General features: G+C 40.0%; 1 protein-coding gene across 2 annotated transcripts in view; it reads right to left on the bottom strand.

Moving 5' to 3' along the window:
- Nucleotides 1-27,977, bottom strand: part of vps8 (VPS8 subunit of CORVET complex) — a 662,306-nt gene that overhangs the window by 291,832 nt on the left and 342,497 nt on the right. For both annotated transcript variants that reach the window (XM_072261484.1, XM_072261483.1), the window contains exon 41: nt 17,554-17,634. In XM_072261484.1, the coding sequence (XP_072117585.1) occupies nt 17,554-17,634 (81 nt within the window). The remainder of the gene's footprint in view (nt 1-17,553; nt 17,635-27,977) is intronic.

The following is a 27,977-nucleotide window of genomic DNA, read 5'->3' as shown; positions in this document are numbered from 1 at the left end:
AAGCATACACAGCAGAGGTGCACCGCACCAAAAAACCTCAGTCCTCACCCCGTAAGGAAGTCCCATATCCTTTCAAAGATGTCCCCTCTGTCCTCATTACATAATCTCAGTCTCTCCAAAGGTAAAGTATTTGCCAGTTCTCTCAGCCACAGATCATGCATAGGCACAGAGTCCATTTCCCACATTTGCAGGATTAACTTCTTAGCAATCACCATTCCAAACATTACAGCCACTTTTTCATACATATTGGCAGAAGATAGGGAGCTTGTTGCTCCATGGATGGCTATGAGTGGGTCGGGTTCACACCGCTTCCCAAAAGCCTCAGGGAAACAGTGAAAAATACTTTTCCAGTATGCATAAAGCTTACAACATGACCAGAATGAATGTGACAAGTTACTGTTCACAGATTTACATCTATTACAAACTGACAAAACATCAGGGTAGAAGCTGTGCAACTTTTCTTTGGAATAATGAAGTCTATGTAGTATTTTAAACTGTATAAGTCTGTGTCTGACATTGACCGAACAATCCTGTATACTCTTTAAACACTCATCCCAGACCTCCTCTGTCAGTTCTATACTCAATCCATCCACTCATGCCTGTTTAAAACCTGCAGTATTCACCCAAGCTCCATTATGTAGGATCTGATAAAAATAGGATACCGCACTACCAGTAGCAGAATCAAATTTATTTATTGCCTCCAGGGACTCATGTTTGTCACAGATCGGAGTGTCAATATAAGTTTTTGGGGCCTTAATGTGTAGTTGAATCTGCTTCCAAATTCTTATAGTGCTGCCGACCACGAAGCTGTTACTAAAAAGTGACTTATTAACTGCAGTGGGGCTATTAAGGAGAGCAGGTAAGGAAGTCTTCTTACAAAGCATTCGCTCTATGAGTAACCATGCTGTGCACGAGTCTGAGGTAGAGGGTGGGCCTTTTTTCCATCATGCAAGAATGGATAGGTGGGCAGCCCAGTACTACATTTTAACTTTTGGTAGTGCAAACCACCTGCTTCCTTGGGCTTTGACAAGTGTATTTTAGTAATTCTAATAGCTTTATAATTCCAAATGAAGGGTATAATAATTGAATCCAATTGCTTAAAATATGACAGGAATAAAACATGGAATTGACTGGAAAAGATGAAGAAATTGTGGCAGTACAATCATCTTGATTGTGTTAACCCTCCCCACCAAAGAAATTGGAAGGATTTTCCAAAAGTCAATATTGCGTTTAAACTGCTCAACTTTCTTTCACCAATTCACTTGCGAAAGATCATTTGGGTTTTTTGTAATAGTCACACCAAGATAGGAAAAATTATCATGAGTTATTTTAAAGGGAACGGACTGTAAATACACTGTATTAACCACTGCAGTGACTGGCATTAGTTCACTCTTATCCCAATTAATAGAGAAACCTGAGAAACTGCCAAAGTTATTAATTAGAATCAGAAGTACGGGTATTGATGTTTGTGGGCTGGAGATATATAAAAGGACATCGCCAGCGTATAACGAAAGGTGATGTTTATGTTCATGCGTATCAATGGGAGATATCAAAGTGAACTGTCTGATGCTAACAGCAAACACAATGATAACTGCAAACAAAACGCTAAAAGGGGGCAACCTTGACGAGTCCCACAATGAATTGCAAAAGGGGAGGAAATATTCTGATTAGTGATAATTGAAGCAGATGGGTGTGAATAAATTATCTCAATCCATTTAATGAAAGATGGTCAAAATCCAAATTTCTTAAGTGCAAAACATTATATATGGTCATTCCTCTTGGTCAAACGCACATTGCGTATCTAATGAGATGACTACAGCCTCTTCTGCATGTTCTGTACATAAAATATTGAAAAGATGGCACAAATTAAAATACATATGTCTACCTGGCATAAAGCCAGTTTGATCTGGATGAATGATAGAACAAATACGTTCTTTTAACCTATTGGCCGGGACTTTCCCAAGAATTTTGGTTTCAATGGGCAGCAGCAAAATGGAGAGATATGATGAAAGCACCTCAGGATCACAACCTGGTTTTGGAATCAGGGAGACATTGGCTTTACATAAAGTGGGTGGCAATCTGGAAACTAACCTAGAGTGATTCAACATACGTAAGAGCAGAGGCGACAATTTTGGACCAAATACTTTGAAGGATTCCATGTTAAAACCATCCGGACCCGCTGTCTTATTATTGGGGAGGGAGGAGATGACTTTCTTGATCTCATCTAGGCTTATATCAGCATCAAGTGTATTTACTGAATCTGTTGACAGCATGGGCAGATTCAGATTATCAAAAAATGCTTCCATAGCTTCAGTGTCCAGACTGCCTTGTGATTGGTAAACATTAGCATAGAACTCCGTAAAACACTTATTAATTTTTTCCGGATCCGTCAATAAAAAGCCATCTTTCATCTTTATATGATGTATGGCCCTGGAGGCCTGTATCTGTCTTAACTGACAGGCTAATAACTTATGGGGCTTTTCACCAAGCTCAAAATACCTCTGTCTGACTTATGTCAGTAGTTTTGAAACACTCTTGGACATTATAGAATTATACTCATACCATAAGGCAGTAATCTTACTAAGTAATTCTGCTTCCTGGTTTATTTTGTAAGAAGCTTCCAGATTTGCCAACTGATCATCTATTTCAGTTAACCTTTTCTTGAATCTTCTTTTTTCCACTGTCTCATATGCTGTTATGCAACCTCTAATAACCACCTTCATGGCCTCCCAAAGAGTGGAATCATCAACATCGCCCCACATCATTGGTGCTTAAGTATAGATCTATCTTACCTGAAAGAAAACAGCAAAAATCCTTATCCTTTAGCAAAACATTATTTAAATGCCAACTATATTCACCTCTCTTATGGTTCAATTTAAGTATAAGGGAGACAGGAGTATGATCCGATATAAGTATATTATGGTATGTGCAACCGACTACTGACAAGACCAATTTCAAATCTAACAGAAAATAATCAATCCTCGAGTAGGATTTGTATACTGCGGAAAAATATGAAAAACCCTTCTTCGTGGGATTAAGAAGCCTCCAAATGTCCACTATGTTATACGATTGCATGAGATTATTAAGAGTTACACTATTTTTAAGTGAACAGACTTGGGGACGTTGTCTATCTAGGAGGGAGTCTAAGATGCAATTATAGTTTCCATCTGCAATTATGTTAGAGTCAGACAGATTAGGTATGGCCTTAAAGAGGATCTGAAAAAAAATTGGATCATCAAAGTTGGGCCCGTACACATTCACTAGTGTCAATGGTATGGAGTTTAATATTCCACTAACTATTACATATCTGCCCCTCAGGTCAGCGCTAGTTTGTGTGTGAATAAACGGTATGTTTTTTTTTTATTAGGGTTGCAACACCTCTAGTTTTTGTACTAAAATTCAACTGGTAGACCTGAGATGCCCAGGAGGGACTAAGCACTTTTGCTACTGTTTTCTTAATGTGCGTTTCTTGGAGAAAACAAATACCAGCTTTGAGTGTACGAAGATGTGCATACACCTTCCCTCTCTTCAGTGGACTATTCATCCCCCGTACATTGCAGCTGGCAAGCTTAATCTCACCAATGCTGTGCATATGCGGATTAGATGTCATGTCTGCTGCTTAACAAAAAAAAAACATGCTGAACGGTCGTGGCATAACACAAACAGTAACTTGAACAAACAGATGTGCTGCAACAACCCCTTGAGAAACACAAAAAACCCTCCCAAAAATTTTTAAAAAACACACCAGAAGTAGTACTTCCTTACCCCTAACCTAGAGTTAAAGCTATATCCAAGAGCCAACACGTGGTCCGGAATAGCGAGATAACTACCCATTGCTCACTAAACTCGGGAGAAACACCTCTTCACAAATACAATATGAAATGGAAAAATAAACACTAACAGTCATTCCTCACCCACATCTTAGTGTGAGCTTATTTTTCAGTTCCTCATGCACTGAACATAATAAACAGTCTCCAGATGAAGTCACTATCAATCAACGATAAAACCAGTAACCCAGCGTTAATCCGTTTTTAGGTTAATACGGTGTCAGAATGCCAATTTTTAACTTCTCGGCTCAGGAACTCCTCCGCTATGGCTGCAGTGCTGAACGTACTGGGGGTGTTGTTAACTGTAACCACAAACCTCTCCGGATACCGGAATCCACACCTAATTTTCCTGGCTTTGCATTTCTCCTTAATGTGTTGAAAATCCTGACATTTCCTCATGGTAGCCGAGGTTAAATCCAGGTAAATGAACACCAGGTGCCCGTCATATAGCAGCAGAGCTCTCTCCCTGGACAACCGTAGCACCAGCTCCTTAACCTGGTAGTGGTGTAGCCTAGCAATAATAGCTCTTGGCCTACCATTTTTAACCGGTACTAGGCTCCGGTGGGCACGGTCCACTTCAATCGGCTGGTGGAAATTTTCTTCCCCCAGCAACTTCAGAAGCAGCATGGCTACAAATTCCGTCGGCTTATTGTTTTCGGCTTTCTCCTGAACCCCGATAATGCGAATGTTTTGACGGCGAGATTGAGCTTCAAGGTCACCCACCTTAGCCTGTAGCTGCGTGTTTTGGGATACCAGGCTATCAAGCCGCCTCTCCAACTCTTCGATTCGCCTCTCATACAATTCGGCGGTATCCTCCATTAAAGAAACACGCTTACTGACTTCGGCAAGAGCCGCTGTTAAGTTCATGATTGACTTATTATGCTCAGCATGTCTCCTGTCTACCAAACTGTACAACTTGTTTACTGCCACAAGGACTTCGTCAATGGTAGTTGGGACAGGGGTGCTAGCAGCATTAACTTTAGCTTCTCCTGGGCCCGCCAGCTTCACGGCACCCTCGCCAAATTCTTCTTCTCCTGCACCCTTTTCTTGCTTCTTCCCTTTACCTGGTTTCGTCATTTCGTTCAGCCCATTACAACTTACTTCAGTTACTTGAAAAATAAGAATTAACTGCTATTTGGGTGAGGCAAAAGATGAAGGTAGGCGCAGCTCCCAGGACACATGTCTACTCCATACCAAGACCCCACGTGACCCCTTGCCTTTAGGTTTCTGATGAAAACACACACTTCTCATCTAAGCTAGAGAAGCATTAAGCAGATCATCTACCCAAAAGAAAGGCAAGTTTGGGATCAAATTGATGACAGTATATATGCCAATAGTGATGTCATTGACTATCTAGGGGAAATGGCAAAAATTCTTCACTGGGAATAGCCAGTGTGAAAAAGGCATTACCTCCACTTCAAACTAAGCCTGAATTTTGTCTGTTTTGCTACACAAGTCCACATACAGCTTTTATGCATGATGATCTTGTTACAGGGAAGCAGATTCACGGGTTCGGTAAGCGGGACAGAAAACATTGATTTCAAGTTAACCATTTATTTACAGACAACCAGAAAACCACTTGACCAAACATCCAAGTCAAACAAGTACTCATCTAAGCCACCCAAAGTTACAAAAACTACAGCACTAAACATTCAGTAATGCTTCAAACTCAGAAGGTATTTCAATAAGCCTGCCCAAGTTACAGAACTACAAAACCAAACATTCAACAAACAGGTACTTAGCTAAGTGTGTGTGTGAGCCCTCCTCTATCTGCAGCACACTTTCTCAAAGGTTCCTCAGCACTGGTTGTAAACACAGTGTGAAGAGGAGCTCCTGGAGACAAGGGAGAAGAGAGCAAGTCTCTTGCATGAGCTATTCTGATACCCTCGAAGGTCTCAACTTGGTGGGAGAAATGCCCAGCAGAAACCTCCTCTCAAGAAGGGCACTAAGAAAGCACTGCCGAAACCATCAGGCAAGTCTGGCAAGAAGCGTAGGAGGCTGAGGAAGAAGAGTTACGCCATCTATATCTACAAAGTGATGAAGCAGGTTCTTCCCTACACCGCATCTCCTCCAAGGCCATGAGCATCATGAACTCGTTCATGAAGAACATTTTCAAGCACATTGCTGGCGAAGCTTCTCGCCTAGCCCATTACAACAAGCGGTCAACCATCAGCTCCTGGGAGATCCAGACCGCTGTGTGCCTGCTGCTGCCCCGGGAGCTGGCCAAACATGGCGTGTCGGAAGGGACAAAACTGATGACCAAGTACACAAGCTCCAATTGAAGAGTGCTCCCAAAAAAAGGAGAGGTGCCTGGAACCAGAGATGTGTGGCGCACAAGGGAACAAATGGGAAAGAACCAATAGCTGCATCTTTCGAACAGGCCAATCAATGACCAGCACAGATGAAGTAAATTAAGCTGCATATTACAGATGTGCACATGGAACTGTTATCAGTGCAGACATTGGAACATCTCCACTTCTAGTGAAGCAAAGGAAGTCACTGATTAAGCAGCTAAGGATGAAGGTAACAAAGTCAATGATCTATATAGTTGAGTCCTAGAAATGAGAAGATTAAACCTCCCAGAACCACCCCCCGCCCAAACAGGCATGAAAATCTTCCTTTGTGCAGGTATGATTGTAGTCTGTAAATCTTTCTCCTTTCTTGATACCTCACTTGGTCAAATATGGCTTTGATGTCAAGAGCAGTCACTCTCACCACGGGAATTAATCGCATGTTTCGGACATGTCAATACTGAAACCTGGAGACAAAATTGTCCTGTCAGAAACAATGCTAAGCTCCAATAGCCTTTTCTGTTTCGACAGCATTCAATTATTTCTACTATCACATATTGTAAATTAAATTGACTGAAGATTAGCTTCTGGAATGTCACTGGGCTCAGGTGGAGACAGGTGTAGGAATTAGGACTTCCAAGATAGTTGCAAACGATAAATGTATACTGTAGACTTTCTCTTTCACTCACATGCTGAGCTCCACCACTGTAATTGCAAATGTACTTAACAAGATTCTGCTCCAAACGCTGACACCTTCTTCTGTATTTATTAATGAACCAGTCATCTCCCAGCTTCTTTATAATTGCAGAACAGGGGCTATGCCAAGACACGAAGTTACAAGTTATGGTGGAATGCAATTATGCTACAGCTGATTCACAACACGTATAGATGCACCATTTTAGGCTTTCAGATTTGTTCTGAACGTACCCTTTTTAGTTTCAGAACAAATGATGCAAAGTGTCTTCAATGTGAGGTTTGAACACCACAAGGGATGTGCAATCAGTACTACCAATGGTATCATGGATTAATGTACAAGAAATTAAAAGAAGACAAATATGAAAGGCATAGGGGTAAGAGTGGGCCATTCAGTTACTCATGACTCCGTTAGAACATGACGAACCATTAATGACAGTGCAATGTCTCTGCAACATCTCTAACCTCATGTTCTGGAATCTCTTTAATCCCTCGATCCCTGTTTTGATTATATCCAGTAATTAAGCCTCTAAATACTTCTTAGATAATGAATTCCAAAGATTCTCTAACCTCTGGATTGTTACATACCTCGTGGGTATCTTGTGGCTGTCTTATGACCATGATGTAATTGAGTGTCTTGTGAGCATGAGGTAATGGTCTTGTGATGGTGGGGTGATGTAATTTTCCTGCCAATGTGAGGTCACGTGATGACACGTTACAACAGGTATATAAAGGGAAACCCTGTTGTGACGCAGTTAGTTTTCAGTTTACTTCATCAGTTACTCCGTTAAGCTGCGTATTCGTCTGTTTCGTTTTAAAGTGGAGTTCTACTTTCTACTGTATAGTAAAATCAGTGTGCCGACAGTTTCGCCAATTGCTGCCAGTTTTGTTGGTGTATCTTTGATTTACCTTTACAGTAGTATTGGAGAGCGAAGACCTTACGAAAGTACCAGAGCCTGAAGGAGCGAATAAAATTGGAGTCGTTCGGCCATTTAATAAAGGATCAACCTTATTGAGTGTTCGTTCGGAAATGGTAACGTATCTGAGATAACTCCTGCAAGAGCAGGGAAGTCTGGGCAGTGTTCACTCACCAGAAAAAGGTCAGTTCCTTTAAGCTGTTTTATTTCCTTCATCGTGAATCCTTTGGAGAATCAGCAGTAACGTCACATCTTCGAAGAAATCCGTTTCCAGAGAATTCTCTCCTTATTGACTGTGTAAATCACTTGGACCTTTGAATTTCCTATTTTAAGAACTGTTTTTGAACTTACCCTTTTAAGAACTGTTCCAGAGTTGGCGTATAGCAGCTAACTTCCGGTTAAACTAGTCGTTGGAATACTTTTCCCTATTGTTGAGCAGAGTTTAATAAATGTTTGTTTTTTATAAAACCTGACTCCATTGGTAATTCATTGTTGCTGGTCACATGACATAATTTGGGGGCTCGTCGGGATCGTTCCAATTTTGAGCTTAAGTGCTTGTTTAATTATCAATCTGATTTGGAAAAGGGAAATACCCGTTTCTTTTGTATGCTTAGTCTATGTTGTATTCGTCAGCAATGAATATTGATGAGTTTATGGATGCGCCTGACCCGGCCGTGTTAGCGAAGGCGAATAAGGGTGAAGTATCCGAGATTGCTGGAAGGTTGGAACTTAAAGGAATTTCGAAGGGTACAAATATGCCAGTAATTCAAAGAACGATCGCGGAACACTGTATAAAGTCGGGAGATTTTGATGAAGAGGTGTTAGAAAGGTTTCCAATAAGTAAATTAGAGATGCAGTTACAAATAGAATCAAAATAAACTTTGAGCAATTTAAAGTGGAGATGGCTGAAAGAGAGGCAAATAAACTAAGGAAATTTAAAGCTCAAGAAGCAGAGAAATAGAGGAGGTTTGAGCTAGAGATGGAGAAATTAAAGATGGAAAATCAAGGTTCAAGGAAACAGTTTGTTGCTAGTAGAGAAGTACTATTAGCTCCTCCGTTTAATGAAACAGAAGTGGATAAATATTTCCAACATTTTGAGACAGTTGCTCTGATTTCAGAGTGGCTGAAACATTAATGGCCAGTGATGTTGCAAAGTGTAATTAAGGGTAAAGCGCAACAAATTTGTACTGTGTTAACTGCTGAACAAGCACTTGATTATGATATTGTGAAGCAGCATATACTGAAAATGTATGAACTGGTTCCAGAAGCTTATAGAGAAAGATTCACAAATTTGAAGAAATCCGTGGAAAAAACTTACGTGGAATTTGCCTATGATAAATCTGCTGTGCTTTGAGAGATGGGTTTCCTCTAAAAATGTGAATAGGGAGTATAATAAATTAAAAGAGTTATTTTATTGGAGGAATTTAAAAGGAGCATCCTTGTTGAAGTAAGGACATATTTAATTAAGAAGGACACTGTCCATTGCAGGAGTCTGCAAAATTAGCAGATGAGTATGCTTTAATCCTTAAGAGTAAATTTTCTCCAGGTAGTCAAAGGAAACCAGAATTTAAAACTGAAGTTAGTGAGAAAGGTAAGGATGAAGGGAGATAAGTGAAGGAAAGACATCTTGGTCCTATTTGTAATTATTGTAGGAAACCTGGTCACGTAATAGCTAACTGTTTTCGATTGAAAAAGGAGAAGGAGGCAGTCCCAGATGCTTGCGTGCAACATATTGAAATACCTGTAAATCCATAGGGTTCGATAAATTTGAATGAAGCTTTGACAGATTCTGACCACGTTAAGAGGGGATATGAACATTTTATAACCAAAGGATTTGTATCCTTGAAAGAGGGATCCACTCCGGTGCCAATAAAAATTCTTAGCAATACTGGAGCTTCTCAGTCACTTATTTTAGACAGTGTTCTAAAGTTTAGTAATGAGTCTGACATTGCTGAGGTAAACTATATACGAGGTGTTGGGAGTGCCCTTATGCCTGTATATTTGCATAAAGTAAATTTAAGGTCAGGGTTAGTTACAGGACCTGTTAAAGTAGGACTACAACCCAGTTTACCTGTGAATGATGTTCCTTTATTGTTTGGGAATGACTTAGCAAATGGACAATTTTTTTCCTGATGTGCATTTGACAATTAAGCCCATTTCTGAGGAACCAAAGATGGATTCTAACACGAATTCCTCCTCTGTTGTAACTCAAGCTATGGCCAAAAAGATTTCTGAGGTGGATGGGTCTGTGCAGGATGTGTCTGCTACCCATGGCCATTTAACTCGGGATTCAAATTTTCAGGATGTGTCAGAAACTTTCTTACCTACATCGTTTAATCAAGATTATTGTAGTAAGTCTGACCATGAAGATTTGTCTCTATCTCAGAAGGAGCTGATCCAGAGCAGGATAGAGATCCTGAGATAGTCAAGTTAAAGGAACAAGCTCTTCCAGATCATGAAATTGAAAAGGTGCCAGTAGGATATCATTTTGAGAAGGTAGCATTAATGAGGAAGTGGAGATCACCTACAATTCCTGCCAGTGAAGAATGGGAAGTTAACCACCAGGTAGACATTCCTAAAGTTTATAGGAATGAAATTTAACTTTGGCTCATAGTGTGCCTTTGGGTGGCCATCAAGCTGTAAAGAAAACTATGAACAAGGTTTTTAAACATTTTTACTGGCCTAGTTTAAGAAAAGGTGTGGTGACATTTGGCAGAACATGTCATACTTGTCAAATTGTGGGTAAACCTAATCAAGTTACTCCAGTAGCCCCACTGCAACCTATTCCAGCATTTGGTGAGTTGTTTTCAAAAATTATTGTAGATTGTGTAGGCTCATTGCCAAAAACTAAAACTGGACATCAATATTTGTTGACCATCATGTACACAGCATCTAGATTTCCAGAGGCAATACCTCTTAGGAATATAAGAGCCAAAACTGTGACAAAGGCTCTCATAAAATTCTTTACTTATTTTGGATTGCCTAAGGAAATACAATCTTATCAAGGTAGTAATTTTATGTCTGGATTATTCTACAGATAGTTTATAATCTGGGAGCAAAGCAGATTACCTCATCTGCATACCATCCAGAATCACAAGGAGCCTTAGAGAGGTTCCATTCTACCCTCAAAACCATGATTAGGCCGTATTGTGTGGAAAATGAAAAGGATTGGGATAAGGGAGTTCACTTACTTTTATTTGCAGTACGGGAGTCAGTGCAGGAATCTCTAGGATTTAGTCCTTTTGAACTTATGTTTGGGCATAGAGTTAGAAGACCTTTGACCTTGTTAAAAGAACAATGGATTAATAAAGAGGTACATACTAATTTGATGGATTATGTTTTGAAATTTAAGGAAAGATTGTATAAAGCTTGTAGCTTAGCCAAGGAAAATTTAAAATCGGTTCACGAGAAAATGAAAACTTGATATGATAAGGACGTTAGAATGAGGTCATTTAAGCCTGGAGATAAGGTGTTGGTTCTTTTCCCAGTGCAAACGAACCCTTTACAAGCTAAATTTCATGGTCCTTATGTAATTAAATCTAAAGTTAATGATGTGGATTATGTGATAAAAACACCAGATTGAAGAAAGCCAACGCAGCTTTGTCATATAAATATGATAAAAATAATAATGAGTTTGATCCCACTAGGAACTTAATGGATGATTCATCTGAAACTCATTTTAAACCCAACATTATTTCTGCCACGTTACCAAACTCAACAATTCTGGAAAATATTGATGAGAAATTAGCTTATTTACAGCCAGAGCAGAGAGAGCAGATGAAGCAGTTGATTTTTAAATATAGGGATTTATTTCCAGATGTTCCAAAAAGAACCACAGTAGCTTCACATGATGTAGATGTTCAAGAGGCAAAACCCATAAAGCAACATCCATATGGGATGAACATGGAAAAATGTGAACTTGCTGAACAAAAAAATTAAGTATATGTTAGAGAATAATATTATTAGACCTAATTCAAATTGGAGTTCACCGTGTGTTATGGTGCCTAAGCCAGACCATAGTATTAGGTTTTGTACGGGTTACAGAAAGGTGAATACTGTGACAAAAACTGATGCGTATCCAATCCTTAGAGTGGATGATTGTGTGGATAAAGTTGGAAAAGCAAAGTTCCTTACAAAGATTGATTTGTTAAAAGGTTATTGGTGTGCTCCATTGACTGATAGAGGTAGAGAAATTTCTGCACTTGTAATCCCATCTGGGTTATATGAATATAATGTTCTTCCATTTGGGATGAACAATGCACCAGGTACTTTCCAGCGGATAATTAATTCTGTAATTCAGGGGTTAAAAGACACGGATGCCTATATTGATGATTTAGCTACAAGAAATGGTACTTGGAAAGAATATATTACTGCGGTGGAGAAACTATTTGAGAGACTTTCAAAAGCCAACTTAACTATTAACTTAGCTAAAAGTGAATTTGGTCATGCCACTGTGACCTACCTTGGTTATGTTGTGGGTCAGGGAAAATTAGCTCCTGTTCAGGCAAAAGTTCAGGCAATTTTAGAGGTACCCATTCCAACTGGTAAAAAGACTCTAAGAAGATTCTTGGGAATGGTAGGATATTATCGTAAATTTTGTAAGTATTTTGCTAATGTACCCTTCCATTAACTAATCTCTTGAAGAAAAGTGAAAAGTTTCTTTGGACAGAGCCTTGTCAGGAGGCATTTGATAAATTGAAAACTATGCTAAGTCATCAACCTGTGCTCAAGTCACCTGACTTTGAAAAACCATTTTCATTAGCGGTAGATGCTAGCAATGAGGCTGAAGGAGCAGTGTTACTTCACAGGGATAAGTGTGATGAGCTTGATCGTCTGGTAGCTTACTTTACTAAGAAATTTAATGCCCACCAAAGAAATTATTCAACTATAGAAAAGGAATTATTATCTCTTGTTTTGGCTTCACAACACTTTGAAGTGTATGTTGATACTACTCAGAAACCACTCATAGTTTATACCGATCATAATCCGTTAGTGTTTTTGAGTAAGATGAAAAACAAAAATAGAAGGTTACTGAATTGTAGTTCGATGTTACAGGAGTATCATATTTTGAATACTTATATTAAAGGTAAAGATAATGTGATCACTGACTGTCTATCTAGATGTTGAATGTACAATGAAATTTTTTTTTGATGGAGTGGTATTTTAACATTTGTAACACTCCTACTGTATGTTAGTTTGCACGGTTCTGTATGATATTACTGTGTATATTGTGTATGTTGTAGATTTTATACATTTGCATTTTTTTTTGTAAATAGATAGTTGTTAAAATTTTGCTCATAAAAGACCAAAAATTTTTTTGGAGAGAGGTGCTACATACCTCGGGGGTATTTTGTGACTGTCTTATGACCATGATGTAATTGAGTATCTTGTGAGCATGATATAATGGTCTTGTGATGGTGGGGTGATGTAATTTTCCCGCCAGTGTGAGGTCACGTGATAGCATGTTACAACAGGTATATAAACGGTAACCCTGTTGTGATGCAGTTAGTTTTCAGTTTAGTTCATCAGTTACTCCGTTATGCTGTGTATTCGTCTCATGACGCAGTTTCGTTTTAAAGTGGAGTTCTACTTCCTATTGTAAGGTATAATCGCTGCGCCAGCAGTTTCGCCAATTGCTGCCAGTTTTGTTGGTGTATCTTTGATTTACCTTTACAGTAGTATTGGAGAGTGAAGACCTTACGGAAGTACAAGAGCCTGAAGGATCAAATAAAGTTGGAGTCGTTCGGCGGTTTAATAAAGGATCGACCTTCTTGAGTATTCATTCAGAAATGGTGACCTGTATCTGAGATAACTCCTTCAAGAGCAGGGAAGTTTGTGCAGTTTTCACTCGCCAGAAAAAGTTCAGTTCATTTAAGCCGTTTATTTCCTTCGTCATGAATCCTTTGGAGAATCAGCAGTAACGTCACGTCTTCGAAGAAATCCATTTCCAGCGAATTCTCTCCTTATTGACTGTGTAAATCACTTGGACTTTTGAATTTCCCATTTTAAGAACTGTTTTCAAATTTACCCTTTGAAGAACCGTTCCAGAGTTGGCATACAGCAGTTAACTTCCGGTTAAGTTAGTCGTTGGAATACTTTTCTCTATTGTTCAGCAGAGTTTAATAAATGCTTGTTTGTCTTTATATAAAACCTGACTCCGTTGATAATTCATTGTTGCCGGTCACGTGACAGGATAAAGACTTCTTTCTCGTTCTACTGTTGTATACCTAGACTTTGGTTAAGTTTACCACAAGAGCCTTCGTAGTATGCTGATTGAGAAAATTAAGGCACATTGGCCTCCACAGCTGAACATGGTAATGAATTCCACAGATTTACTACACTCTGGTTAAAGAAATTCTTTCCCATCTCTGTTCTAGATGCACATCCCTCTATTCTGAGACTGTGCCCTCTGGTCCTAGACTCACCCAGTGCTGGAAATACTCTCTCCACACCTACTCTATCTAGGCCTTTCAATATTCGATAGGTTTCAATGAGATCCCTTCTCATTCTTCTAAACTCCATCAAGTACAGGCCTAGAGCCATCAAATGCTCCTTGTACTTTAACCCTTTCATTCCCAGAATAATTCTCATAAACCTTCTCTGGACCCTCTCTAATTCCAACACATCTTTTAAAATGGGCCCCTCAGTAGCGTAGCAGTTGGTGTGACACTATTACAGTTCAGGGTGCCAGTGTTCGGAGTTCACTCCTGGCATACACTATAAGGAGTTTGTACATTCTCCATGGAATGTGTGGGTTTTCCCTGGATGCTCCGCTTTTCATCCACAGTCCAAACATGTACTGGTTAGTAGGTTAATTGGTCATTGTAAGTTTCCCTGTGATTAGGTCAGGGTTGAATTGAAGGCCATTCGGGGATGCTGGGCAGTGCAGGGCTATTCCACACTGTACAGTCGGCCCTCCTTATCCACGGGGGATTGGTTCCGGGACCCCTTGCAGATACCAGAAAACTCGGATGCTCAAGTCCCGTATGTAAAAACGGCGTAGTATTTGCATATAACCTAATCACATCCTCCCGTATACTTTAAATCATCTCTAGATTATTTATAATACCTAATACAATGTAAACCCTATGTAAATAGTTGTTATACTGTATCGTTTAGGGAATAATGACAAGAAAAAATGCTCAAACGCGGAGCAGACTCGATGGGCCGAATGGCCTACTTCTGCTCCTTTGTCTTATGGTCTCAAACAACGAGTGCTGGAGAGAGAACTTCCGGGTTATCCCGTTCCGTGGTTGGTTGAATCCGCACACGTAGAACCCACGGATAAGGAGGGTCGACTGTATCTCTAAGTAAATAAACAAGCTGTTCACAATACTCCAAATGTAGTCTGACCAATGCCTTATAAAGCCTCAGCATTATATCCTTGATCTTATACTGCAGACCTCTCAAAACTTATGCTAACGTTGCATTTACCTTCTTTACCACCAACTCAACCTGCAAGTTAACCTGTCAGGAACCCTGCACAAGACTGCCAAATCCCAATGCACCTCTGAGTTTTTAATTTTCTCTCCATTTAGAAAATAGTCTTTATAGCCCCTTGGTATGAACATTGAATTCTCCAACTTCTGGTAGTCCCCTCCCTCTCCCTTCCCCCCATCCCACTTTCACTCTGCCCCCTCCCCCACCAGCTGCCTATCACCTCCCTCATGGTTCCGCCTCCTTTTACTACCCATTGTGCTTTTCCCTATTCCTTCACCTTTCCTACCTATCCCCTCCCCCACCCCTTTATTTTTCCCCTTACTGGTTTTTCACCTAGCACCCACCAGCCTTCTCCTTCCCACCCTCCCCCCACCTTCTTAAAAGGGCCTCTGCCCCCTCCCTCTTCAGTCCTGACGAAGGTTACGGCCCGAAACGTTGACTGATCATTTCCACGGATGCTGCCCGACCTGCTGAGTTCCTCCAGCGTGTTGTGATTATAAGATGTTGACTCCTCATGAAAAACAGCAAAGTCTGAGATAATATGTTATTTTATGACAAGCATAATCAGTACAGAACTATCTAACAACAGGATATTAGAGAATTAAGAGGACAATATGAGTGATATGTCAGCTTTGCTAGAATTCAATAAGGAGTATAGAAGGGATTTATATAAAAGGTGGCTCTTCAGAAAATGATAGTTCACTTGCCATCCATGGAAATTTGCATTATTATCTATAAAAAACTTTTCAAAATTATGAGATATCACAAGTAAAGCCAATTTTGAAAAAAAAACCTGACTTATGATTCAAGATCTCTTAATAACCACCCTAAGGCCCAATCTAGATTTTCTACTTGTACATGCATTAAATTTTGTTTTTGCATTTTGTTTGAGCATTGAAAACTATACCACTTTGGCCAAATAGATTTTGGGGTGTTGTTGCTAACTTGTTCCAACATAAAGGCATATCAAGATATAGGAAGCATAGTTATTTCAGCTTGATTTTTAACACTGCTAAAATGCCGTAATGGTTCTTGTCTAGAAACAATGAAGTTGACTGTTGGCAGCAGTAACCTACCACTAAACTCTAATCATATTCAAGTGAAATTAAGATATTAGCAGAATCTCAGTATTTCAATTGTTGATTTTAACTTAACTGACATATAATTCTTCAGACATTTTAATTTTTAAAACACTGTGAGTCAATTCAAGAGGGGTAAGGCTTGGAGGCAGGGCATGATTAGTCTGCAGCAAACTAAACCAATTTAATTGGTGCAATCTATTTAAAACAGATATCAAAGCAATCCACAGAACTTATTTAAAAAGACTGCCTACAAAGTAAAGAACATGAGCAAAGTTACAGTAAATTCTCATTTTAAAAAGAGAATCATATTTCAAACTGCAGTAAAGGGAACTTAACACAAAAACAATGTGTTAAAATCAGTCTCTTATATACAGTACCACACTTTTGGACATGATTGATGAGGTAATAATCCAACTTTCTCCATTTTGCTTGAAAACAGTGGAATAATTATATGTAGCTGTATTTCCATTACCCTCCTAAATTTGGGGTGGCAAGGTTTCAATGCATGATTCGCATTTTACACCAATATCTACCTAATACTGTGTTTTTAATGCAGTGTCTCCAAATCTCCGGAATTCACAATGAGCATTTCTTCCTAAATAAATTATGAAAGATAGTTACCTGTAAACAGATAATTGAGTTAACAGCAAGCAAAAAACACAGATCCATGAACTGTGCATTAAAAATGATTTTTTTTTTGTCCGAAGGTGCAGTCTTAAGGCTAACATTTCACCCAAGATTTAAAATGAAGGTTTCATAAAAATTTTTGCTTTCTTCAGAAATCTTTCTTAGGGATTAATTACTGTAGTGAACACGGATGCTATTAGATGTAGATTGGGTAAATCAAATTGGTAAAGGTGCTGAGGAAGAGGATTTCTTGGAATGTATGCGGGATGGTTTTTTGAACCAACATGTCGAGGAACCAACTAGAGAGCAGGCTATTCTGGACTGGGTTTTGAGCAATGAGGAAGGGTTAATTAGCAATCTTGTCGTGAGAGGCCCCTTGGGTAAGAGTGACCATAATATGGTGGAATTCTTCATTAAGATGGAGAATGGCCTACTCCTGCACCTATTTTCTATGTTTCTATAACATTAATATCTAATGAAGATAGAGATTCTAGAGAGTGAAAGTAGCCTCACTAGTATAGTAGCTCTATGTCAACTAAAAACAACATGAACTGTTCTATAGATTCAAATAATTCCTTCAACTTAATTCGCTTTAAAAAATACATGAAGCCTCTCCAACTAGCAACAATTATCATTTTTATTAGAGAGCTGGACAGATTGTAGTAGCTGTACTTACCAGCTCATAATTGAATGTGTCTATCATTCCCAATATAAGGGTTTGAATCTCTCCAAGTTTTCCTTTCCCATACATAGGATCCTGCAAGTAACCAGATATGCAGCAAGTTAGTAAATAAATCCACTGCTCGTATATCCAGCAGAACAATTAGGTCACTTTAGTTAAAAAAAAATTACAATTAATTTTCATTTGTGTCTCAGCCACATGACTAAGATTAATTTGTATTTTTATAGAGTCCAATGAATTAATCTATCAAAGGTGTTGGGAGTGCGGAATAGAAATGGGAGAAGGTTGGGGAGATAGCTTTCAGGAATGCTACTCAAGATTACACAGAAAGGAAAGGTGAAGGGCATAAGGAAGGTGAGAGCAGGCAAATAGTTGAAGTATACTGTCTGAAGGCAGAGTGGAAAAACGGAGAAAATATACAGGACTGAAGTCTGACTACAGTGGCACAAAGCTAGAAATGATTGCAGCAACTGCGAATGTCTGAACATGAAGATAGAGTCTATGAGGACATGGTTAACAGCAAAGCCAGATTCCATAAGAGATTGGTGCAAAGTATGAGGTAAGATATTCAGGAAGTGGGTGAAAAAGCATTTTAGAAATTTAGCTTTGCTTTGATGAACACACGTTAGAGGTTCTGTAGCAAAGGCACTAAAATGGCATTGATTCTACAAAAGCAGAAATAAACAAATCTGGGAATGGATGAGATTTTGAATTTTTAGCTGAGTTAGGTGCAAAGGCCGTGCGCAATAGGGTTCAAATTAAACGGGATACAAACTAAATAAATTGCCATGCAGGCAAAACGATCGAAGGATTTAGGTGCAGATATTGCAGCATGTCAATATTCTATATCCTGGAATTGATGCCAGGCAATTACAATTCCAAAGGTAGTGAGAGAGAATCTCAATTAATCTTCTCAGAGACCTGTGCATATAATTTCTCAAACTCACTGAAGGGGAATGGACGATGATTTCGAATTAGAATTTCTATTTATCTCAATGCTATAGCTGAAATCCGGAAATTATATCATACTGTGTGAAAAAATTGGTGCACTAACATGCTGCAACATTGGTCACCACTGTCTTCACTTCTGATAGAATCAATGTTATATTTTCTGCAAGCACAGAGCCAATAAGAAATGAAATCTGATAATTCAGGCTCAGTGTATTTATTTTCGGCTCCGTTTTCATTTAGATCACCTTAACCAGAGGAAATAAAAATAAAGCTTTAATCACAGTAACTTTTATTTGTACAGCACAGTAAAACATCTCAAAATACCTCATGGTAGCATCATAAATAAAATGGATCACCAGGCAACACAAGATGATATTAAGATGTGACCAAACCCTCAGAGGTCGATTTAAACACAGTCCTGAAGAAGAAACAATTCAGGGAAAATGTCTTCACATTTGAAGGTCTAATAGATTCAGAAATGCTGTTGACACTAAGAATTGATAATGTTTTATGGAACAGTAAGTATGATAAGATTATTTTCCATGAGTACTGTGTCCAGTTCTGGTCACCTCACTATAGGAAGGATGTGGAAGCATTGGAAAGGGTACAGAGGAGATTTACCAGGATGCTGCCTGGTTTAGAGAGTATGCATTATGATCAGAGATTAAGGGAGCTAGGGCTTTACTCTTTGGAGAGAAGGAGGATGAGAGGAGACATGATAGAGGTGTACAAGATAATAAGAGGAATAGATAGAGTGGATAGCCAGCACCTCTTCCCTAGGGCAACACTGCTCAATACAAGAGGACATGGCTTTAAGGTGAGGTGGGAAGTTCAAGGGGGATACTGATTGTGTATACTCAAATTGGGAATTTAAAATTTGTTTTTAGAGGGAGATCGGAAAGTTGTGAAAGGAGTGAACTGAGACATTGCTTTTCATAACAAGGAAGTTCCACAAGGTTAATATATTGTATATAAATTGGGTATTGTCAATGCACTGTTTGAGTTTCAGATCTTTTGGAAATAACTTTGCAAAGTTGAGATTTAGTCATAGTGGGTGTCTCATAAAATGCAAATGTGTAGCCAGGATTCAGATCATTCCTACCTCCTAGAATAGCAATGTAGAACATGCTTGAAGTCCAGCAAGTGTCTGGTAAAATACAAATGAAATTCAGCAGTGCTGACCACAGAGAACCAGGGAGAGAAGGCAGACCAAATGAGTCAGTCCACTAACAATCTCATTGTAGGAAATTAAGTAATGACTGTCAACTTCTTAACTGAAGCAGACCTGCGAATGAAAAGTAACTGGAACACGAATGTAGAAGACACAGAGAATGTGACAGCAAGCCGTGAATAACACATTAAAATATAACAGTAACAGTACTTTGTAATGAAGGCTGGTTCTGGAAGGTAGAAGTTTAGTTAATAGAGCGGAATAAAAAGACATTTGGAAAATAGATGGAAGGGATCACAAAATGCTGGTGGAACACAGGAGGCCAGGCAGCATCTATAGGAAGAGGTATAGTCAACATTTTGGGCCGAGACCCGAAAAGTCGACTGTACCTCTTCCTATAGATGCTGCCTGGCCTGCTGCGTTCCACCAGCATTTTGTGTGTGTTGCCTGAATTTCCAGCATCTGCAAATTTCCTCATAGGAGGGATCATCTGAGTTATGACACAAACATGAAGTTCCTCAACTTCACAAGGTAGACTGAGAACGAGAGAAGACAATGCACAGAGTATCTAAAGGTAGCCACCCCAGCTTGAATGGGAAGTGAACACAAATTAGCTGGGCCCTTTCAGTGGTTGGGCCACCGAAGGAAAGGACAGTTCGGAAAGGGGTGCCGCCGGGGTGAAGTCCTGGCAGCTATTCAAATAGAAACCACCCCAAACCCTCCTGTAGATAGAGCGAAGAGACTAATTGTCAGATTCTTCTGATAATCTTCTGTCATCGCATGAACCTGAAACAAAGTTACCTTGGTAAGACCCTGCCCACAGAGTAACTAATTACTGATAGTTTTAGCTATCAGAGACTGAAGGGGTTAAGAGAAGGATGTGATCAGTGTGTAATGATCCAGTAGGGAAGGAGGAAACAATCACACAAATGACACAGATACAGTTTAAAGACTGGCTGAAATTGAGAAGACAAATGTATCCAAGAAGAGGATGTGATCAAATTTCTGGTACATTTTATTGCCATCTCTGCTTAGTCTGAAAGATAGCCAATTAGAAATGCTGGCAAGTGTAGATGCAGGTACACATAGGGACATGATAGGTTAGTCATTGGGGAAAAGATCTGAAGTGAAGGGCATTTTGCTGCCTTATTTAATTAGATCCTCCTTAAAATTTGATCTTCATGGGATAGGTTTCTGCCCGGGGCCAAGACAAGGGTATGCTAGTGAGTATTCTGGAGTTGTGTGAATATCACAAATATTAATTCAAGCAAGAACTGGTCTTCTGTTCTTGATGTAGATTGCAAATTGCAAGCAGTAAATTGAATTTAAAAGCACAGCTTTATACGATGGTGGCCATGAGACATACATATATACATCAGACAAACACTAAGATAATGGGACACTGCGAGGTTGGTGGACCATGTAGTACATTGGTGGGCTGATAATTCTGGGTATCATGGTGTTATGTTTTACATGTAGTATACAGGCAGCTACAGGGATTGTACTAGCCTACAGACTGGATGTCATGGTGCTGCATCTTTCAAGGGATGGGATGTTGCAGTAAACGTCTACCTTACCAGTTCATCAAAAGCAGTTTCCCCCTATGCCCGTTTCAGAAGCATTGCAGCCCCTCCCACTAGCTGCCACTTAGCTGATGATGTAACGGGGCCACTATAGTTTAAATCTAGCATGTTGAAAGCAGGCACTCTCCTTTGCTCTCTGTGTCACTGTGTATCACGCTGCAGATGGCTCCACGTTAATAGTGGACATCTACTGCCGTAAAGGAGGGTACAGACACACACTTTAGGTAAGTACTTGTAACTGACTGCAATTAGAATGGTTTACTGAATGTTTAGTGTTTACTTTGTCATGTAAATAAATGGGTAACTTACTTCCAAGTAGGGAATGTCTTCTATTCCCACTCACCAAACCCACAAACCTGATTATACATAACATGCCTACATCAGCTCCATATCTCAGCGTTCTCTGAATATTCACGTACCTATCTAATAGTCTGATAAACACTTTTATCTTATTTGGCTCCACTACCAGGAATTCCACTGGGAGAGCATTCTGAGAATCCACTAGTCTCTGTGCGAAACAACTTGCTCTGCATGTCTCCTCTGAACTTGCCCTTCAAAGGTTCATTTATTATCAAAGTATGCAACTCTGAAATTCTTCTTCTCCAGATAGCCATGAAACCAAGAAAGAAAATAATTACAGCACGATCATCAACCCCCAACTCCCTCCTCCCCGCACAAAAAAATGAACAAAAATGGAATGGGCACATGGACCTCCAAATTCCCCTCCCCACACACAAAAAAAATGAGAAACATCAGGCAAAAAATACAGAACATAAAAAACTATAAGACTGAAAAATGGCTAAGTCCTAGCCCATATCCAAAACATGGGAAACCTGGGTAACATTCTACAGGCACAGCAGCTGGCCTTTCCTTCTCCAGCAGTGGACAATGCACCAGCGGTCAAAAGGCAGTCTTCCCTCTCCTGTAGCAGATCGATCCCCCAGTAAACAGAAGGCAGTCTCCCCTCTCCGGTAACAGATCTCCCAGCGATCAGAAGGCAGTCTCCCCTCTCCGGTAGTTGATTCATCCCCCAGTGATAAAAAGACAGTCTCTCCTCCTGGGCAGCAGAACAATCTCACCAGCGACAGAAAGGTAGTCTCCCCTCTCCAGTAGCGGATCAATCCCCTAGTGATAAAAGGCAGTCTCTCCTCTTCGGTAGTAGATCGATCGCCCAGCAATAAAAAGCCAGTCTCTCCTCTCCACCAGCAGAACAATCTCACCAGCGACAGAAAGGCAGTCTCCTCTCTCTGTAGCAGAGTGATTCCATAGCGATAAAAAGGCTGGCAGCTGGTGCTCACCTTCTGCATTTGCTTCGATGTTTCAATCTCCCTCATCGCTTTAATCAGCGAACAATGGAAGCGTTAATCAGCTAAATGGAGTCGAGCATTGGCTTGCATCCTGCAACCTTCTCGCCAAGAGGTTCCTGCACGCAGCCCCTGCCTCCTGAAATCATTTCAGAGTGTGCAGAGTGCTGAAACATCCAAACAATTTCCAAACTGCAAATCACAGGCTCCGACAGTTCCAGAATCACATTCAAGATGAAAAACAAATGTAAAAGACATAGAAGAAGAGAAATATATATGGTTTCATGATCCATCCAGAAAATGTCCATCGAAGCAGCGTTGTATGCTGGCGTCATCTTGCCCAGAAGGCCCTTCTCACCTTAAATGCATGTCCTCTAATATGAGACATTTCGACCATGGGATAAAAATAGTGGCTGCCTAATCCATCCTTTTTCTCTCATAATCTCTTAGACTTCTGCCTCAGCTTCTGCCATTTCAGAGAAAACAGCCCTAGTTTGTTCAACCTCTCCTTGCATTTCATTCCAAAACTGGATTCAAAATTGGCATGGCCGAACAAAACAGAGGGTAATGGTGGAGGGGTGTTACTCTGTACTCTGCCTTAAGATCCATGACCAGTGCTGCTCACACAGATCTGTGTGTGGGGAGCTTTGTTGCTTTTGATATATATTTATATTATTTTGTAGATGGGCTGATTCACAGGTCTTCAGACAACACAAAAATTGGCAGTATTGTGGATAGTCAGCAAGGTCTCAAATGACTCAGCAGGACACAGACCAGTTGTAAAAATAGACAGATTAATGGCAGATGGAATTTAACCTGGATAAATGTGAGACATTGCACTTTGGGAAGTCAAATGTGGTAAAGATGCGTACAGAATACTGGCCTTTATTGGTTAGGGTACTGGCAAGTCATATTGCTGATGAATAAAGCTTTGGTTCAACCATATTTGAAATATTCTGTGCAGTTCTGTTTACTTATGGAAGGATATGAAGTCTTTATAGATGGTGCAGAAGAGGTTTACCAGGGTGTTGCAAATAAGAAAACATTAGCTATGGGGAGAGGTTGGGAGAAATGGGAATACTTTATCTGGAGCATTGAAGACTGACAAACAACCTGATAGGAGTTTTTAAATTATGAGAGGCATAGATAGGGTAGATTGTGAAAGTCTTGTTCCCAGGGTGGAAATATCAAATAGTAGTTTTAAATTGAGAGGGGAAAAATTAAATTAAAGATTTACAAAGCATGTTTTTTTTCACTTGAGTGAAGACGGGAAATAGTGTAAGCAGATTGAACAGACAATAATAAAGATCATGTGGAGGCAGATGTGATTAGTATATATTGGCACCATGGCCCATAAGACAGACATGTGGGCGGAAGAGCCTGTTCATGTTATCTACTGTTCTATGCTCTGTTAATTCTTCGACTTAAATATACGGACAAACAAACCAACTGCATCATAGTAATGAAGATGAGTTAACAACGGATCTTTTCAATTGCATTACTCTGTAATGTTTTACACAGTTAACCCCCAGCTATTGGAGAATATTACATTTTAGGCACATACTTGTTTTGCTTTGTCAAATTTTAAAGGAAGAAACAGGGTACAGTCAAAGTTGATATAAAATATAAAATACATATTAAAATATCTGCAAGTGGAATTAATATCCAATCATCTGATACTGAAAATTTTGCAGGATCTTGAACTTCTAATATAACTCAAGTAAAATTGTCGAAGATTGCAGAGACATTGACAGGATGCAGAAGTGGGCTGAGAAGTGGCAGATGGAGTTCAACCCGGAGAAGTGTGAGGTGGTACATTTTGGAAGGACAAACTCCAAGGCAGAGTACAAAGTAAATGGCAGGATACTTGGTAGCGTGGAGGAGCAGAGGGATCCGGGGGTACATGTCCACAGATCCCTGAAAGTTGCCTCACAGGTAGATAGGGTAGTTAAGAAAGCTTATGGGGGTGTTAGCTTTCATAAGGACAGAGGGTCCAGTGGGATGGAGGAACTGAGCGAAATACATGTTAGTAGGGAAGTGGTGTTAGGTAAATTGAAGGGATTGAAGGCAGATAAATCCCCAGGGCCAGATGGTCTGCATCCCAGGGTGCTTAAGGAAGTAGCCCAAGAAATAGTGGATGCATTAGTGATAATTTTTCAAAACTCGTTAGATTCTGGACTAGTTCCTGAGGATTGGAGGGTGGCTAATGTAACTCCCCTTTTTAAAAAAGGAGGGAGAGAGAAACCGGGGAATTATAGACCGGTTAGCCTAATGTCGGTGGTGGGGAAACTGCTGGAGTCAGTTATCAAGGATGTGATAACAGCACATTTGGAAAGCGGTGAAATGATCGGACAAAGTCAACATGGATTTGTGAAAGGAAAATCATGTCTGACGAATCTCATAGAATTTTTTGAGGATGTAACTAGTAGAGTGGATAGGGGAGAACCAGTGGATGTGGTATATTTGGATTTTCAGAAGGCTTTTGACAAGGTCCCACACAGGAGATTAGTGTGCAAACTTAAAGCACACGGTATTGGGGGTAAGGTATTGGTGTGGGTGGAGAGTTGGTTAGCAGACAGGAAGCAAAGAGTGGGAATAAACGGGACCTTTTCAGAATGGCAGGCGGTGACTAGTGGGGTACCGCAAGGCTCAGTGCTGGGACCCCAGTTGTTTACAATATATATTAATGACTTGGATGAGGGAATTAAATGCAGCATCTCCAAGTTTGCGGATGACACGAAGCTGGGTGGCAGTGTTAGCTGTGAGGAGGATGCTAAGAGGATGCAGGGTGACTTGGATAGGTTGGGTGAGTGGGCAAATTCATGGCAGATGCAATTTAATGTGGATAAATGTGAAGTTATCCGCTTTGGTGGTAAAAATAGGAAAACAGATTATTATCTGAACGGTGGCCGATTAGGAAAAGGGGAGATGCAACGTGACCTGGGTGTCATTATACACCAGTCATTGAAAGTGGGCATGCAGGTACAGCAGGCGGTGAAAAAGGCGAATGGTATGCTGGCATTTATAGCGAGAGGATTTGAGTACAGGAGCAGGGAGGTACTACTGCAGTTGTACAAGGCCTTGGTGAGACCACACCTGGAGTATTGTGTGCAGTTTTGGTCCCCTAATCTGAGGAAAGACATCCTTGCCATAGAGGGAGTACAGAGAAGGTTCACCAGATTGATTCCTGGGATGACAGGACTTTCATATGAAGGAAGACTGGATGAACTGGGCTTGTACTCGTTGGAATTTAGAAGATTGAGGGGGGATCTGATTGAAACGTATAAGATCCTAAGGGGATTGGACAGGTTAGATGCAGGAAGATTGTTCCCGATGTTGGGGAAGTCCAGAACGAGGGGCCACAGTTTGAGGATAGAGGGGAAGCCTTTTAGGACCGAGATTAGGAAAAACTTCTTCACACAGAGAGTGGTGAATCTGTGGAATTCTCTGCCACAGGAAACAGTTGAGGCCAGTTCATTGGCTATATTTAAGAGGGAGTTAGATATGGCCCTTGTGGCTACGGGGGTCAGGGGATATGGAGGGAAGGCTGGGGCGGTGTTCTGAGTTGGATGATCAGCCATGATCATAATAAATGGCGGTGCAGGCTCGAAGGGCCGAATGGCCTACTCCTGCACCTATTTCCTATGTTTCTATAAGTCGAGGGATAGAGTTTAAGAGTCGCAAGATAATGATGCAGCTCTATAAAACTCTGGTTAGGCCACACTTGGAGTACTGTGTCCAGTTCTGGTCACCTCATTATAGGAAGGATGTGGAAGCATTGGAAAGAGTACAGAGGAGATTTACCAGGATGCTGCCTGGTTTAGAGAGTATGCATTACGATCAAAGATTAAGGGAGCTAGGGTTTATGCTTTGGAGAGAAGGAGGATGAGAGGAGACATGATAGAGGTATACAAGATATTAAGAGGAATAGATAGAGTGGATAGCCAGCGCCTCTTCCCCAGGGCACCACTGCTCAATACAAGAGGACATGGCTTTAAGGTAAGGGGTGGGAACTTCAAGGGGGATATTAGAGGAAGCTTTTTTTACTCAGAAAGTGGTTGGTGTGTGGAATGCACTGTCAGTGGAGTCAGTGGTGGAGGCAGATACACTAGTGAAATTTAAGAGACTACTTGGTAGATATATGGAGGAATTTAAGGTGGGTGTTTATATGGGAAGCAGGGTTTAAGGGTCGGCACAACATTGTGGACCGAAGGGCCTGTACTGTGCTGTACTATTCTATGTTCTAAAATCTCAAAAGGTAAAGAACTAGTGGCCATTTATGTCATTTCTCTGGGAGTCGCACCTGAAGAGATCAGGAGAAATCCAAAGGAATTAGAGTGCTTTGTCTATAATTGCCTGTTCCTTAGCAACCATAAAATTAGGTGGAAGGAAATTATGACAATATTTTTTCCAAGATTATAATCATAGAGGATGATCACCAACATAATTAGATTCTATCTACTTATAGTAAACAGTAAATTTGATTGGAGAAGCTGCAGTTATTAACTCAGGTGGTAGTACATTATATCACAGATGTTGGAAAAATGGCACTCAAGCATGAACAGTTTACTATGAAAAGACATCGCTTTCCTAGGTTTCCTTACAAGAATATTGCTGGATCTATTGGGCCTCACAGCAGTCCAGCTATTACTGTTCAATTTATACCCTTTGAGGTTACAAAGTTTTATATATATATATATATATATATATAAATAAAACAATAAAACAACTATTCAATCAACATAATTACCAAACAACATAATAAGGTGTGTCTAATTAACATTAAAGTACAAAATACCAAGTACAGAATAGTAGACTAAGTAGACTAATTACTGCAGGTTGGTGCTATTTTCTTTATTTGTAGAGAAAATTATCCACCCATGCTAATTTAGAATTGCACCATATTTTGGAAAAAAAATCAAATTCAGATTCAATTCATAGACTGCAATAATGCTGTGCCTTAGATAAGTGTTCAGTTTTATGGCCATAGACAGAAACAAGTATTAATCTTATTAGAAGTAGAGAATGTGTATCAAATAAACATTGAAAAAATTAAACTGTAATAGAGACCATGGTCAACCACCTCTACAAATGTAGCACCCACTGCGTATACATATCTGACAGCATAGTGCTGCTTCTCTACTTCCACTCTCGCACCCTCAGCACAAGCTTGTCACTTTCCCTTCAGGTTCACTGTTTATTCTCTAAATACTATCCTAAACGAAGAGGGTTCAATCTTGATCTCTGGTGTTCTCTGCGTGGGGTTTGTTTTCTCCCTTTGTCCACATTGGGTTCCTCCAATGTCCTCTGGTTTCTTCCCACCTCCCAAAAACATGCAGGTTGCATCTGGCCAATGCAAACTTACCTTTGTGTTTAAGGTGAATAATAGAAACTAGGGGCAGTTGTGAA

Source organism: Mobula birostris, chromosome 6 (genome assembly GCF_030028105.1).
Source record: "Mobula birostris isolate sMobBir1 chromosome 6, sMobBir1.hap1, whole genome shotgun sequence".
Classification (NCBI taxonomy): domain Eukaryota; kingdom Metazoa; phylum Chordata; class Chondrichthyes; order Myliobatiformes; family Myliobatidae; genus Mobula; species Mobula birostris.
The sequence above is the reverse complement of the archived record's forward strand: the minus strand, read 5'-3'. Positions and strand labels throughout refer to the sequence as shown.